Here is a 14905-nt window from a genome sequence, read left to right on the forward strand (position 1 = left end):
ATACTAACAACCGTCAATACAAAAAATAATACAAACACAAGCCAATTTAAATAATGAAGTTTCAGGATTTTTAGGCATCTCATACTCAACCTTGGAAAAAATTTACAAAGCCCCCATATCACTTTGATTACTGGAAATACAAATTGTACTTAGGGAAGGCATCCAGGAATTTTGAAATTACCTCGTGTGATAGCAATGCCCGTCCTTGCATGAGAACATTGTGGTATCTCTCTATCAACGATGCAACAACTTTCAGTTGATCAACCTCTTCTAAACAACCTATAATTACAACCAGAGCAGCCAATAAATAAATAATTCAAAGCAGTTGCGTTTAAGAAGCTCTGCATAAAGCACATCAGTTCACATCCCTGGCATATATATGCAGCAAATTATGTAAATATCAAATCCTCAGCACAATTGTTATCACATGGATATGGTTAAATGTGCATACAAAGACACAACAGCACATGAAACATGATGCCAAAGTTTTATGGTTCTATTAATAGAATCCGTGGATCTGATCTGTTGCACTAGCTGCTACTATTGCAACAGGTTTGTCTCCGTTCTTGAATATACAAAGATGCTTATCATGTCTAGGTATTCATGTATGAAAAACAATAAACTTCCTCTTTTAGCTGCTGCTATGAGTTTCCTGAAATACCATATCCCCAAATAGAGATAAGAGGATTATACCTGAAAAATTAAGGTGTCTAACCCTGTCTGATAAGGCATTTTCAAACTATGCTTTACAGAAGACAGGAAATTTCAGAAATGAACATCAAAATAAAATCCCAATGAATGAATTTTGAAAAGGTCAGCACCTAATTTTCTCAATTTGCAAGATAACATAGTTACATAGATTAACTTCAAGCGGAAATGAAATCAATTTCAACCGTCCAATAGCTTGCAAAAGATTTTTCATCAATTTTTTGATAAAGCAATGTATTAAGAGGCTTACCCAAATCGATGTCATATTCTTGATCTTCTACGTCCCCTTCTTCAACAAGTGTATTATTTTCCAAGTCAACTGCTGCTTGAGCATACCTTTCCAGAAACTCCTCTTCAGTTTCTTCACATTCATCACCTTCAGAATCCTAATAAACAAAGCCAAACACAATGTTTACTTTCCAGATATCAACTACATAGGAGAAGCATTAGCATAGTTCAAACATTAAAAACCTAATCTTCCATATACACCTAAATTCAGCTTTAATTGCCAATTTATTTCTATGCCTGGGCAAACAGTAAATGATAGCATCCCTTGGAATTTAGATCAGTAGAAGATATTTGAAGGTCAAACCTCATCATCATCTTGGCTTTCTTCATTATAATCTTCCTCTTCATCTTCAGCCTCTTCTTCATTTTCTGTTTCTTCCTGTACTTCTTTCAGTCGCACAGATCCCTCCATCAGTGAAGCATAGCAATCCCATAACAAATTGCCCCCTGGACTCCCTAACCCTAGAAGCCGCTCAACCACCTTGGTCAGTGTTAATACTGCAAATTAACAGCAATTAGATAGGCCCTTACACTGAGATAATTCAGGAAAGAGAGCAGTGAAAGAAGATAACAGAAAAAAAGAATGTCAACCAAAGTAGAAATTCAACTTCAACCCTAGAAAGGTCAGAGTATTAGTATTATGTTACTGAATAGCCATCTGCCCATACAACAAAGCAACATCATAAGGACTGTAATTTGAGGAGTCCTACAAGTGCTATATGTGACACAACACAAATCAAATGCTAGTATTATGAACTCATCAACAGTTCTGGAGTAACAACATAGGTCAAATCCCCATCCAGCCAAAATGTTGAACCATGATCAGTCAGGTGGGGCCCCAAGGCACCATTTAAAACAACAATCAGAAAAAATTAAATGTCAAACAGTACCAATCATACATAAAACAATGTTCAGCCACATGTTGCCCACAACAGCCAACCAATAGGCTGCATTATTTCTTGAGAATAAGAAAGGATTGTTGAGCGATATGCTAAAAAGAGAAGTAGCTGTACACATCCAAAGATGTAGCTGTCATAATAAGACTGTTTCCCCCAAGTAATTCAAATTAGGAAGTAAGGAACTAACCAGCTAACTTAATCTCAGACTCTGTGCAAAGACCAGGTTCAAAAGTGCTACTACAAACAAAAGCAAGTGCAGATCCCCAGATTGTGAAACCTCCATCCTCATCCTTATTTAAAGTTCCCTCCACTATTTCAGGATAACATAGGTAGCATGATGATATAGCAAGCACCAAAGGCTTCCAAAGTGGGCAAGGCTTGATTTGAATTGCTTTAAAATGAGAAAGTGCTGCTCGGCTGAAAACAACTGCCAATGATTGCTTCACACCCTCTGTTTCAGAGGAGTAATTCAGAACAAGTAACAGTGTATGCACACATGAGCAGGCCCTCCATGTTGCAGATGGATATTGTAGAATGGCCTCACTCAGAAAGGCAGAAATGCCTTCAATTATTGACCGCCGGGGCACAGGTGGAGCAGGAGGGGATGGCATCTGTCTAACAACAAAATTCTTGAGCCCATATTTACTGTGTAGACTAACAACCTCCTTAATGCAGTCAAATATAGACAAATCCTCTGTTTCTTCCCAAGCATGCCAGTCCGCAATCATATCAGCCCAAACTAATAATAACTCTGATAATTTAAGCTCTACAATAGCATTGCTTCTGGAGACAGAGAGCATGATAGACCGCAGCAATGTTGAAGAATCATCTATGCATGATAAAGGGGTAGAAACTTCACCTTCCTGATCCTAGTGATGTATCCATACATGTTCAATGAGCAAATATTAATTGCGACAATTATCAATAATCTAACAAATGAAAAGAATAAGATAAATCCACCAATACGTAGATTATGAAACTGATCTTAAATGGATTCAGAGCAATGAAAATCTTTTAAGTCAAAGCACAATAAAAATCTCCCCCTTTAGGATTTGAAAAAATTCCAGCAGATTATCATTTGAAAATAAATAAATAAATACGATCCAAGTCAATAATTAAGAGAAAGAACCAAGTTTTCCATATAACATGGGGAACTTAAGACTAACCAAGGGATGAAGGCATGAAAGCCAAGCATGTTGCAAGAGCACTGACAAAGATTTAGCAATGGCAGCTTGACCAGACTTCCACTTTTCACTGGACTTGTCCTGCTCAACCTCTTCAGGCATGGAGTTCTCCCAAGACTGAGCCATGAGTGCTAATGCCGCAAAGCCCCGTTCAACCACCTAATAAGAATGCAATATCCCTTCATCATTTGAAATTTGCAACAGTTAATAACAATAATATCATACAGAATTCTCAAATGCCCTTTTTATATGCTACAACAGTTTTCTTGTTCATCCTCCCTTTCTGTTTCCAGGAAATTTTATTTAAATTGACTAACTAAACAGCCTAGGAACAGGAATCTTCACATACTTGAGGCCATGGTTCTGAATTGGGATGTATATGCTTTGAGATTGCACCAACCAGTGATGAAACGATAAAAGGAATATGATCTACAACATTTTCATTTGCAGCCCCCACAACAGAACTGAGAAGCTCAAATAAAATGGAATTCTCTTCATCTTCAATACCAATTCTTCCAACTAGAACTTGAAGAAGTGGATACCACTCAGGTGGTGGGTAGTCATTCTGAAGCAAAATCAAAATGAAAAATAAAAAAAAGACATAGAAGCCAGGTGAGTAACCAGAAGCACATATTCCCCATAAAGCAATTCAAAATGTTGATTTGGATTTTGGACACATACTTCAAGTAGCCCAACGATTGCCCCAGCCGCTGAAACCCGCACAGGATAAAATGAAACTTCCTCCTTATCTGGCATTGCCAATGCCTTAAGCAACGAGGAATACACACCAGCACTCATATCCTGAAAAGCAAGACTGAAAACTCAGAATATAATGATGAAGAGTATGATATATCAGAAAATTAAAAACGAAAATCAGTACTTATGAGAGTGTATCAAAATATCAAGCAAATGTAAAATATTAAGTGCATGATTAAAAAAACAATGCTTTTGGACAAGTGAAATGAGAAAAGAAAAGCTCAAAAGCAGTAACTGTCTTACTTCCGGCAGACAGGACCCTAACTCTCCAAGGACCCAGTTCGCTGAGGCAACCAAGTACGGTGGGCACATAGACATAGCATACAATGGTAGCACCCGATTACGAATCAGATTTGTTGTGAATTCAGGTTTCTGCTCCCTTAGGAACTGCAAATGTGATATCACATTTTGAAAATCCTCATTTGTAAATTCTCACTAAACCACACTTCATTAATGGTTGAACAAAAGAAACAGATTTCCTTACATCTTGCAGGCCACCATAAGCCATCAGAACTGCATAATAACTGCCATAGTTGGCATACCAACAGAATAAGAAATAAAAGAAGCGTAAAAGATACTAAAGAAATTTTAAATAAGAAAGTAATAAGCATTCAGAATAGAAGTGATAGGCATCTCCATAGAAGAAAATGATGAATATGGGAAAATGATGATGACAATGCATGAACATAAGGAATACAAAGCATGTTAACAGGGATAAGAATTAGCAGAACCACAAAAGAAAGAAAGAAAATAAAGGAGGCATACAACTGGCACTGCTAAGATATTATAAGACTTAAGATCCTCATTTATTTGAATTCATCACCTTCTCTTATATTCTTATGTACTTGAACAACAGAAAGCCATAAAACAATTTGCTAAAACTTGATTCAATATAAGTGGCCACAATACTTCATCAATCTATTTGAAAAAATTAAAAATAGAGAGCTTGAACTTTGAAATGACTGCACATGAAAATGACAACTTCTAACATTAAAGTAGCCTTGTTATGTGAATGTCTTGAGACATTGATTGGTCCACAAGCCACCGTATGAAGGGGAAAGAACAAAAGAGAACAAAACCACTCTTTATTAAAACCAAATCCTAGTAATTGAGCTTATGATGCATACAATTCTTAGTGTATCTTTTAGGATAAATTGCAGGAACTTAAGCTTAAAAAATTGAGCATTAAAACAAAATGTGGACCATTACAAAATATATGAGACATGGTAGCAAACTTACTCATTCAAAATTCTAGAATCAGATGCATTCACATCACATGGAACAGGAAACTTTGACAGATATGGAAGCACCAACAACTCCCCCATAGAACGATGCTGATTATTTCTCCTACTCTTTTCACTTTTCTTACGCTTGGACAGAGCCGAAGAACCATTAGTACAAGGCCCAGTTGGAGGTCCCTGAAGGCATTAAAGGAAAACTGAATGTCAACTTTATAGAAATACATAGCTCAGACCTTTATTGAGGACAATCAAATAAAAACCTTTGACATTGAAATAACACCCAGTAAGTTTATAGCACTTTTTCTGGCTGTAAATAAATCTTCCCTCCATCCAGAAACTTCTTCCTGACCAGCAAAGAGGAAAAAGATCAATGGCCATAATATTTAGAATAGTTATAGAGTAACTCCCAAAGATCATATACACTCATACAAGTTCTGAAGGAAGATTTTTCCGTATGTACTCATCTGCATCTTCTTCCCACTCTGAAATATCCTGCTCACAACCACAACTATAAGAACCAGAAAATTTGTACTGGTCAACTTCAAACTTTAAAAAAATATTCTCAATTGTTGTTAGTAAACATGGTTTTTCCTATGTAGATATTATACTGTTACTCTCTCTTTTAACTATAAGATACCATACCTTCTCATTCAGTACCAATGCTGGGAATATTGCATTGTCCAATAAAAATGAAAAATGGGGTGAAACTAATCTCCATCCCTGTCTCAAATGACCGAAAAACATCAAAATTGTAGAAATTCTAGTAAGATCTTGTCAAGAAAAACCTCTTATTGTATAATTGAACAGTAAACCAACAAATGTAGAAGAAATTACAGGGCCTGTCTCCAGAACATGTGAAATCACATCAAAAGCTAATGATATGATCCTCTCTTGCGGGAAATCAAGCTTCTGCACAACGAACAACATTATTTAATTCTTAAATCCAACAAAATAGAAAAGGAAAGCTACAAAGACGATAAGCCTGTAAGAAAGCAAAAATTGATTCATTCATCAGTCATACAGAATCAAATGAAAGCAACAACATTGAAGAAAATAATAGATTTCTTTTCCTTTTAACCAAAAATAAAAGTGTAAAACACTCCAAATGAAGTTTTCGTGATCTAACAGATAATGAGTGGTTTATTTTCAGGCAGTCAATAGATTCCCCTCTTCATGATGCAAATCAAATTCTGTCAAAATGTACACGCCAACTGTGAAGTAATTGAGGAAAAAGAAATTAAAAGAAAAACTTACACTGATATTTGTGCTATATTTAACTATCTGTAGAACACAGTTTGTGATGTCTGGCATCAACCTGAAATAATATGGAAAACTAAATAAAGACTAACCACCAATAGTTTAATGTATTACAATTAAATGGAAAATTAGGGTAGTACTTATCAGAATACTTCCGATGCCGGGTGACCAATGAACAGAAAATGAGTAAACTCCTCTTTCCGGTTTTCATCCTTAGCAAGTAATCATCTCCTAGACTAAGACTGCCATCAAAACTCAAACTACCCAGAATCGCAATCAGATTCTGACAAAATGAAGGCACGTGAGGAGCCAGAGCAGATGGCATGTACGACTTAACCTATAAAACAAATCATAATTCAAGAGAAACATCAGGAGCACAAGAAAAATCAAAAGAATATGCAAGAGAAATAAAGTAGGAATAGCAATGACTTCAGGTGTACTCCAATTATTATAGAACAAACAATACAGAATATGCACAATGACCATCAAATCTATACATTTTGGCTTCCTCTAAGAATAACAAGAACTAATCAGAATTTTGTTCAGCATTTTATGAAATCCATTAAATAACAGAGAAAAGCAAAAACCCGTGTTCCATTAAAAGCCTATGCATGATTTTATATAAGTAACAGAGCTTTTTTGAACAGCACTTACAGAACAATATATGCACTTGCAAACAATGAGAAGGATCTTTTCTGATTCCAGTTCTGTTCTACCCCTGGCAGCAAAAACCTGTTTCACACACCTTAAAGTTCATTATTATGGAGGTTCATACAAAGGTGGTGACTGAAGATGAGGACGACAGTTCAAAAAAAGAGGAAAGAAAACAACCTTTTCAATAAAACAAGGAAATAATGCTAGCATAGGCACAATAATCTCCTTGGCAATGAACTCAAGTTGTGGTGGTACTGGCTCCTTGGCAAGTTTAGGATTTAAAAAGTACTGTCAAGAACACTAATAATTAGAAGCCACAAAGTGAAAGGAATACCAGATGATTGATTTTTAAATAAAAAAGTTTAAATAAGACACCTCTCAGATCAAATACCAATGATGAGTTGCAATGAGAGTCTACAAATGAATATTATCTCAGATAAAAATTTATATAGGTAAAAGAGAAAGACAAATATTCACATCGTATTTATCTAGAGGAAAGTAAATTCACGGAAGTTAGAAAAATGATAGCATGAACAAACACCTTAAAAAGCTAACCTAATAAGGGAACATTAATTGGCATGGTATTTGCAGCAGAATCCATCAAATAGGAAAGTAATGTAGTAAGTTTGGAGTTATTTATCAAGATATATATTTCCATCATCATCAAATTGACAGTAATTATGTTATGTCCAAATTTTCCATGAACTTTCAATTGTATCAGGTTTCCATCACAAACGACTCCACACTAGGAAAGTGGTTCTACATCATTCTCTAGAATGGACGGAAACAAAAAAGGAAACAACTACGGGCAAGTCAACTAATACATAGAAACATAAGAAATACCTGGAAAGGTCTAACAAGTGCATGAAGAACTATGAGCGCATTGACAGTATTCCATCTACAATTTGCACCATTGTTTATAAGGTTACTATTTTGAATAGCTGTCCGTAGATCAGGAACAAGTTCAGGCCAAGAATTTTGCTTCTTGAACTCCACACTAATAATAATCCGAAACTACCAACAAAAAAATCCTTTAATAAATTAAGTAACAACTGCAAACACAATTTTTAAATTTCCAGGCACAAAGATTGTATCATATGCATACTGCTTCAATTAAAACTTTCAGAACTGCAGGTTCAGCTTCAAGCAACGCTTGCATAAGCTGGTCCTTGAATTCTTTACTGATATTTGAGAATGAAACATTGCTCTCAATGTTTCGCCTTGTGAAATTCTTCAAGTATGAAGCCGCAGCCATTTTTTGCCCTTGATTTTGACCTCCTATCATTAAAAGTTGTGCTAACATCATATTCTCAAAACAGCATTCTTAAAAAATACACAATATACGCACAATCATCTTAAATTAAATACATTGCTCAAAATAAATTGCTAAAAGTCTGAAAGAGGGTCATTTTCTTAATAAAATTAAGTTCGGTTTAAGTAAATAATCTCAAAAAATCAAATGACACCAAATTCACAGAGCATATAATAATTTGAGTGTAACTATTTTTAATATTGCCCTATTTTTTGTGTTACTTTTTTTAATTTATCCACCAATAATTTTACGAGCTTGGACTCCTAACATCAAAATTCACTAAGAATGAATTTAGCACAGTCGTTACTGATTTTGTCATGATTATTAACAGAAAAACAAAGCGAAAGGAGCTGCAAAGGGGAACTGCATAATTGCGGCAATGGAAAATTCGGTAAAAACAATCCAGCACAGTTTAATTGAGTTCAATTAAGCAGAATTTGCCAATATTATTAAAAACAAAAAAGAAACTAACGTAATTACCAGTGGTAATGGAGAGGAGCGTGAAGGGAAAGCGAGGGAAGAGAGAGAGACGGTCCAGGGTATCGGTTGCGGAGCGAACGACGATGACATCACCACTAAGCGTATCGTTTAGAAGCTGAGCCACTTGATTGACGTCGACGTGGACGTCGTCCATGCTGAGATTGGGTTCTGGTTTATGTTGTTTTGGTAAAAGAAGAACCCTAACAATTTGTAGAGTCAGGTGGTGCCAAATATATTGGGCGGGAAAAGGAGAATATTTTATCTGCCGTCATTAATTAGCTGTAAATCAACTTTAGTGCGATAAAGAAAAGACGACATGTCGGTTTCGATGTAGAAACAGCGAAAATGTAAACTCGGAGATGTGAAGGATCGAACTCGGTGGTTTTCCCCTGCAAAGCCACCGCTCTACCATTTAAGCTCCGACCCCGGGTCACATTTTGTACGAAATTTAATATAATAAATTGTCCAGGTTTCGAGACATTCGGTTTTCCGGCATTTCCAAACAAACAACCCGGTAGTTGGTACTGTTAACATGTTTGATTATCAAGCTGAATTTGTCAATTCCACGACAGAACGGTACAAATGAGGCATAGATCTTTAAATAGATATACAATACAACTGCCCAAACGGTCATCTTCAAGTTAACGAACGAAAATACACGCACAAAAATTGATTAAAGATGATGAAATGAAAGGTGCACGAGGAAGAACATCTACGGTTTACACTCAGTTACTTAACTGTCAAAAAAATGTGCTAGCCACTTAGGATGCCACGTTCTTAGCCTGCAAAGACTGTTCACTCCTTTTAAACCCTCGTAATCTCTCCACTATCAGATAACTACTAAGAAGGAAAGTTAAAGTTGTAGTGTGTTGAACATGCCAGGCCTCACAATTGGAGATATCTGTCCCAACCTTGATGTTGAAACTGCACAAGGAAAGATGAAGATCCATGACTACATCGGCAATGGCTGGGTTCTTCTCTTCTCTCATCCGGATTGGTTCTTTTTGTCTTTTGGTTTCTAAGAATGGTTTAATTTGGTGTTCTCTTGTTGTTGAATGTAGAAAATTTGAATGCATGCAGGTGATTTCACTCCAGTGTGCACAACTGAACTTGCTAAAATGGCCTAATACATCCCGGAGTTTGAAAACAGAGGGGTGAAGCTTCTGGGTTTATCTTGTGACGATGTGTAGTCCCATAGTGACTGGACCGAGGACATTGAAGCCTATGTTGTGAGCTCTAAGTTTCTTTTAACAATTCTTACTATATTCTTGTCAGAGGCCAATTACTTTGTTTGCGTGCTGCAGCCTGGATGCAAGGTGACGTAACCGAACATTGAAGATCCCAAACAAGAGATCATCAAGCAACTGAACATGGTAGACCCAGATGAGAAAGACTCAAAAGGACAACATATGCCATCTCGAGCCCTTCATATCGTAGGCCCCGACAAGAGGGTGCGTAATTCAACCTAAATATTTAGTTATTTTTGCTAAAAAGTTGTTCATAATTGTTTGGTATGGTGGATGAGATTAAGCTGAGCTTTCTTTACCCTGCAACGACGGGGCGGAACATGGATGAAGTGTTGAGAGCGATAGACTCTCTGCAGTTGGGAACAAAGCACAAGATTGCAACACCTGCTAACTGGAAGCCGGGAGAACCTGTGGTGATTTCTCCCAGTGTGACGAATGAGCAAGCAAAAGAAAAGTTCCCCAAAGGTTACAAGACTCTGGAACTTCCATCCAAAAAGGATTACTTACGTTTGGTTAATGTCTGAGTGACTGAAAAGCTGTGCTGTAGAAATCCTTTCCTTTAAATGCTATGTATCAACTGTTAGTAATTACTGTATGCTAGTATTAGTTTGGGCATTTTGGGTAGATTTTCCAGGCCTTCAAGATTAGTGTATCTTTAAATTCATGGGGCCAGTTGAGCACTGCATTTTCACAAGTAATATTACTCCATGGAACAAATTAATGCATGAGCGAAAAGAGGCGAGAATTTTGAAGTTACATATACAAAACCCATCATAGAACGGTTGGTTAAGGTGACAGTCAGGTTTGACTCTAAACTGACTCTGCACTCAGGTTAGTGGTCAGTTTTTGGTTTATTGATTTAGTGGTCACTTTTGGTCAAGTGGGATTGCTCAGGTTATCTTATTTTGGTGTTCCTTTTTAACCCAAAAGTGTGATCGAATTTGACCAAATAGGGTTGCTTAGGCTCTCCCAAAATGGGGTCGACTTGGTGGTCAGTGTTTTTGCTCGGGTTCCTCAAATGCGGTTTTACCGGCTCGGTGGTAGGGTCTAATAACTCGATGGATGGTCGGGCTCCATTGCTCTTATAAGTTGCATGTAATGGCTTGATAGATGTCACATCAGCATAACGGTGGCTAATTGATACTTTTCCACGTAAAGAACAGCTAACCATCACTACTCCAACCTACACCAGACAAAGTGTTCGTAAAGCGAGCCACACAAGTGAACTTACAAGATCAGAAATGGTGAATGGCTTTTTCTTATTCTTTCACTCGTTTTTCAACTTGTGGATCCCCATACCAGGCTGTCTTAATCCAAACGGTCAAAAAGTGTTCCTGACTTGTGGAGAAAATTCCGGGATGCCTTTACTAGTGCTACACTTTTTTCTCTGTAAAATCTTTACTCTTCTGTAAGAAATACCAAAATGCAGTCTCTCCCGACACCCTTCACAATCTTCAATATCATCAGCATTTTATCTCTAATTGTTGAACCGCTTCACACTTCTGCTACTTGCAGGGGCTTCTGCGGCAACATTCCCATCCGCTACCCGTTTGGCGTCGACGACGGCTGTGGCGCACCGCAGTACCGGCATATGCTTAACTGTACAACCAATGACTTGTTCTTTTTAACACCTTCAGGCAGCTACAAGGTCCAGTCCATAGACTACAATAAGAAAACAATGGTTGTATACGATCCCGCCATGTCCACATGCTCAATATTGCAACCTCACCACGACTTTATCATGACAGATATTCAGTCTGCCATGATGCCTCCATCACCCGACACCGTTTTCGCTCTCCTTAATTGCTCTGTTGACTCTCCAGTTCTCAACCATTACAAAAACCTTTGCTTCAACTTCTCCGATCACTCTTGTGATGAACTTTATGGAGCGTGCAATGCGTTCAGAGTTTTCCACTTACTCACCAACAGTTCTCCGCCGTGTTGCTTCACTAACTATGATACAGTGAAGTACATGAGCATGAACATTTTGGACTGCACACATTATACAAGCGTGATCAATACAGATAGCTTGAAGGGTATAGGCCCGCTGGATTGGGTGTACGGGATCGAACTTTCTTTTTCTATTCCTGATACTGGATGCCAACGGTGTTCGCTGTCCGGTGGGACATGCGGGTTCGATACTGAGACTGAAGGGATGACGTGCCTCTGCTCAACTTCCATGAATGCTACTAGACAATGTGGTAAGTATTTCACTGTAGCACGGTCTTCGTAGTCTTGTTTTCCAAGTTTTACACATTTTAAGAGTTACAATTTATTTAAGGCCAAACGACCATTTCCCACCCAAGATATGCTGCACTATCAAGTTTCCACCCTTTAATTATAAAAACACCAAACATCCACCTATTAGCAGTTAAAATTAACCGTGGTAAAGGTAAAATAATCATTTTCTCTATAATATTAAAAATAAACTAAAATAGAATTTACTTTTCCCCCTTAAACTTTAAAAACTAAAATTTTCCCTCAACCTAAGTTTTAAAAAATCACAGTTTCACTCTAGAGTTTCGTTTTGAAATCTCCGACGACATCTCCGGCTTCATTGCCGATGGCTCTCCCTCCCGAAGCATTCTCTCATTTCGACGATCTCTTTCCTCTCATTTAGACGCTTGATCAGTGTCGGAGAAGCCGTGGAAGACGAAGTCGTTGTCGTCTAGGAAGACAATCATTTTCCAAGGCGAAGATGAGACAACTTGTCGTCTTCATTTGGGAAGACGATTTCTCTTCTCAGATGACGTCTCTCTGTTCCAGATGGATTGGGGTGGAGTTGAGGGGGGCCGTCAGTGAAAGAGAAACCGTCGGGAGAGAGAGACTGCCGGTGATGGTGCCGGAGAAAATGAAAGGGTTTGGAAACTAAACCCTAGGGAGGAAATACAGTCTTTTTAAACTTATCTTAGGGAAAAAATATTAATTTTTAAACTTTTAGAGGGGAAAATAAGATTAAATTTTTAGGAGTTAGAATTTTGTTAAATTTAACTGGTCATAGGTGAGTATTTAGTATTTCTATAATTAAAGAGTAAAAACTTGAGTTTGCAGCATACCTTAGGTGGGACGTAGTCGTTTGGCCTTTATTTAATCGGACATTTCATATTACCCTGACGCAATAATACGACTCTGCGCCCTCGCATCTCATCGCCTCTTGAGTTTTGTCTTATCATCCTTTAATGTCGAGATATTATTTGCTTTGTAGAGAGATTCTATTATTATTTTCATTTTGAGTTTTGTGCAGAGATACATTCAAACCCAATGATTTTAACTTAAATTATATATTTTTTATTTGATTTGAGTTAAATTTTGATTTCTAAGTTTTCAATTTGCGAACTTATCTCAAATTTAATTTGAACCATTGTTTAGTTATATTATTCTTTTTGTTGGTATTTTTATTTTTTATTTGATTGATAATATTATTTATCTTACAAATATTATTCTAAATTTATTATAATTAATTCAAATTTAATTTAAACTAGTTATAATAAATTTGAGCTACTTATAATAGATTCAAACTAAATTTAAACTAATTCATATATAGACTTATTTAATTTAAAATTACTCTTATTTTATAATATAAAATTTAGACTATTTAATTTATCTTATCTTATTATTCTTTGTCAAGGTAAGGATATGAATCGGCCTACGAATGCATCTTATGTTTATTGTTGGATGGTTTTTCAATTATATTTTGTGTGTTTCAGCTCCTGGCAGTTTTACCGATAAAGGAGTAGCTCATGCTTCGTGGACATTTTTTCACGTAGTTCTCTTGGCTCTGGGAACATTTCTTGATTTCATAGTTTCATGTTGATTTGTAGCAAGCAAACTTTGATAATGGGTGACTCTTTATTTGAACTATTATCAATCATATTTTGAATTGTTTGATTCCAAAATGTTTCGGGATAAAATAAGGACTCAAATGTTTAACCCTACAAACCAAATTTACTTTAAAGTGGTTAAAATTGAATCTTAATTTAGATTAAATAAGTTAAATTGAAATCAATGATTTAACTAATTGTCATGTAACAAACTAAGTCTAAATTAATTCAAATATTTAAGTTAAGATTGATTTAGATCAAATTTATAATTTAATTATTTTCAAGCTAAGCAATTTTAAAAAACTATGATTTGGCAACCGTGGGTGAGAAATAGTAATTTATTCTTTATGTTATCATACTTATAAATAATTTTTTTATGATAATTTATAATAATAAAACTATATACACAATTTATAAGTATAAAGATAATGTATTAAGTGATTTTAAATTAAAAATAAAATAATATTAAATTGTATGATAACATATTATTTATATACTCAAGAATATATTTAAAAGTTTATGCATATATTATTGCTCAATTGATAAAAAGTGTATGGAAAATATCTATTAAAAATTTGTATGATATGATTAATTCAAAATACACACGATCTTAGCCAATTCCCATTACTTCATAACTAAATTAGCTATTACTAGCTTGAAAACGGATCCTGTCAAATTTGATTTGTTTAACTTGAACTCAATTGGTTTTGATCTAATGTTGAACTCAAACTGAAACAGTTGGCATACTCCAACCCAGGAGGAATTAAGTGATTTGGGTAAGCATTATTCTTTATAAATTGCGGTAACAAATTTCAAACTGAAGGTTCCTATTGAAATCTTTATGATTGCTCTCATTAAATTCTGTGGCCCATTTTAAAGTATTGGCTCATTCTGTGAAAGCTGGCCCCATTCGCATTGCTTAAACCCAAACCCACTTTAAATCTTTCCCTGAACTTCCGATGCCATACTTTATGCGGCAACGGATTTCATAGCAGCATCGCAATCAATTCCTTCGACTTCAAATTTCAAATCTATACCACCCAATTTAGATAAAATTA

The 14905-nt window shown here is 36.0% G+C and overlaps 3 protein-coding genes across 4 annotated transcripts; 2 read left to right on the top strand and 1 right to left on the bottom strand.

Moving 5' to 3' along the window:
* Window positions 1-45: 45 nt before the first annotated feature.
* On the bottom strand, window positions 46-9208 carry LOC123221335 (importin beta-like SAD2 homolog). Of its 2 annotated transcripts, none has more exons than XM_044644175.1 (21): window positions 8780-9208; window positions 8093-8265; window positions 7831-8001; window positions 7165-7275; window positions 6988-7065; window positions 6474-6670; window positions 6331-6391; window positions 5911-5985; window positions 5719-5796; window positions 5506-5568; window positions 5337-5420; window positions 5075-5253; window positions 4320-4359; window positions 4079-4222; window positions 3761-3880; window positions 3429-3644; window positions 3062-3238; window positions 2083-2758; window positions 1301-1494; window positions 959-1094; window positions 46-279 (listed from the first exon to the last, which is right to left on the bottom strand). In XM_044644175.1, the coding sequence occupies exons 1-21, from the start codon at window positions 8931-8933 to the stop codon at window positions 128-130; spliced, it is 3279 nt and encodes a 1092-aa protein (XP_044500110.1). In that variant the 5' UTR covers window positions 8934-9208; the 3' UTR covers window positions 46-127. The 2 variants fall into 2 exon arrangements, with proteins under 2 accessions (XP_044500110.1, XP_044500109.1); XM_044644174.1 differs by having other exon boundaries at window positions 2083-2764; window positions 8780-9205.
* A 130-nt stretch (window positions 9209-9338) lies between these two features.
* Window positions 9339-11631, top strand: LOC123221339 (1-Cys peroxiredoxin). The gene is given in 5 exon segments (XM_044644179.1): window positions 9339-9793; window positions 9860-10008; window positions 10084-10230; window positions 10305-11270; window positions 11542-11631. Coding segments are annotated over 4 exon segments (681 nt in total). The 5' UTR covers window positions 9339-9654; the 3' UTR covers window positions 10551-11270; window positions 11542-11631.
* On the top strand, window positions 11290-13922 carry LOC123221337. Its single transcript, XM_044644178.1, has 2 exons — window positions 11290-12227; window positions 13734-13922. The coding sequence occupies exons 1-2, from the start codon at window positions 11450-11452 to the stop codon at window positions 13838-13840; spliced, it is 885 nt and encodes a 294-aa protein (XP_044500113.1). The 5' UTR covers window positions 11290-11449; the 3' UTR covers window positions 13841-13922.
* Window positions 13923-14905: the final 983 nt, after the last annotated feature.

This window comes from Mangifera indica, chromosome 7 (genome assembly GCF_011075055.1).
Source record: "Mangifera indica cultivar Alphonso chromosome 7, CATAS_Mindica_2.1, whole genome shotgun sequence".
Lineage (NCBI taxonomy): Eukaryota > Viridiplantae > Streptophyta > Magnoliopsida > Sapindales > Anacardiaceae > Mangifera > Mangifera indica.